Raw genomic sequence first — 657 nt, forward strand, 5'->3', positions numbered from 1 at the left:
GAGGCAGACCCTTGCCACCTCCCTGCCCCCAGCTCACCCAGTCCGAAGTGTGCCACAGGCTCCATCTCACAGAGGTACCCTGATCCGCCGTCGATGATGCGCAGGTGGGCCCCGCTGCGCCGTGTGAACAGCACCACTTTGGCCCCCCGTGCAAAGGCCCCGAAGCGGGTGCGGGGGATGACACGCAGCCAGTTGTTGCTAGTGCCCTGCAAGGGAGGAGGGAGCAGGGAGACTGAGCAAGGAGAGGCAGAAGGGATGGGGACAATGTGAGGAACTTCTGCTTGACTCACCTGGGTGCCCTTGAAGATGGAGATCGGCTGTGCCATGGACTCGCCGTGGGACAGGATGAGGTCCAGCATCCCATCGCCATCAAAATCCGTCACTGCGCCCCCTGCAAGGACAGGATCACATCATGCCGGGGGCCTGGCCCCACATCTCCCAGCACTACACCCTGCTCCCGGTGTGGGCTCCCACAGGCCGCAGCAGCACTCCCAACAATGCAGGGGCTATAGGGAAGATGGGGTGACCCCAGTGCAGGAGTAAGGGTCCCTGTATGGGTGGTACCCTGCAATCAGGTGGGTCAGCTCCCCAGGCCATGGAGAGGACAGGCAGTGCCTGGGGGGGGGGCCGTGGGAAGCAGGGGGCGGCCTGGCGTCA

General features: G+C 64.4%; 1 protein-coding gene across 1 annotated transcript in view; it reads right to left on the reverse strand.

Moving 5' to 3' along the window:
* Positions 1-657, reverse strand: part of CRTAC1 (cartilage acidic protein 1) — a gene marked incomplete at both ends in the record, with an annotated part of 3,805 nt that overhangs the window by 618 nt on the left and 2,530 nt on the right. Inside the window, 2 exons of the mRNA XM_009697491.1 lie at positions 38-206; positions 291-391. Of these exons, the coding sequence (XP_009695793.1) occupies positions 38-206; positions 291-391 (270 nt within the window). The remainder of the gene's footprint in view (positions 1-37; positions 207-290; positions 392-657) is intronic.

Source organism: Cariama cristata, unplaced genomic scaffold (assembly GCF_000690535.1).
Source record: "Cariama cristata isolate BGI_N322 unplaced genomic scaffold, ASM69053v1 scaffold24273, whole genome shotgun sequence".
Taxonomy (NCBI): Eukaryota; Metazoa; Chordata; class Aves; order Cariamiformes; family Cariamidae; genus Cariama; species Cariama cristata.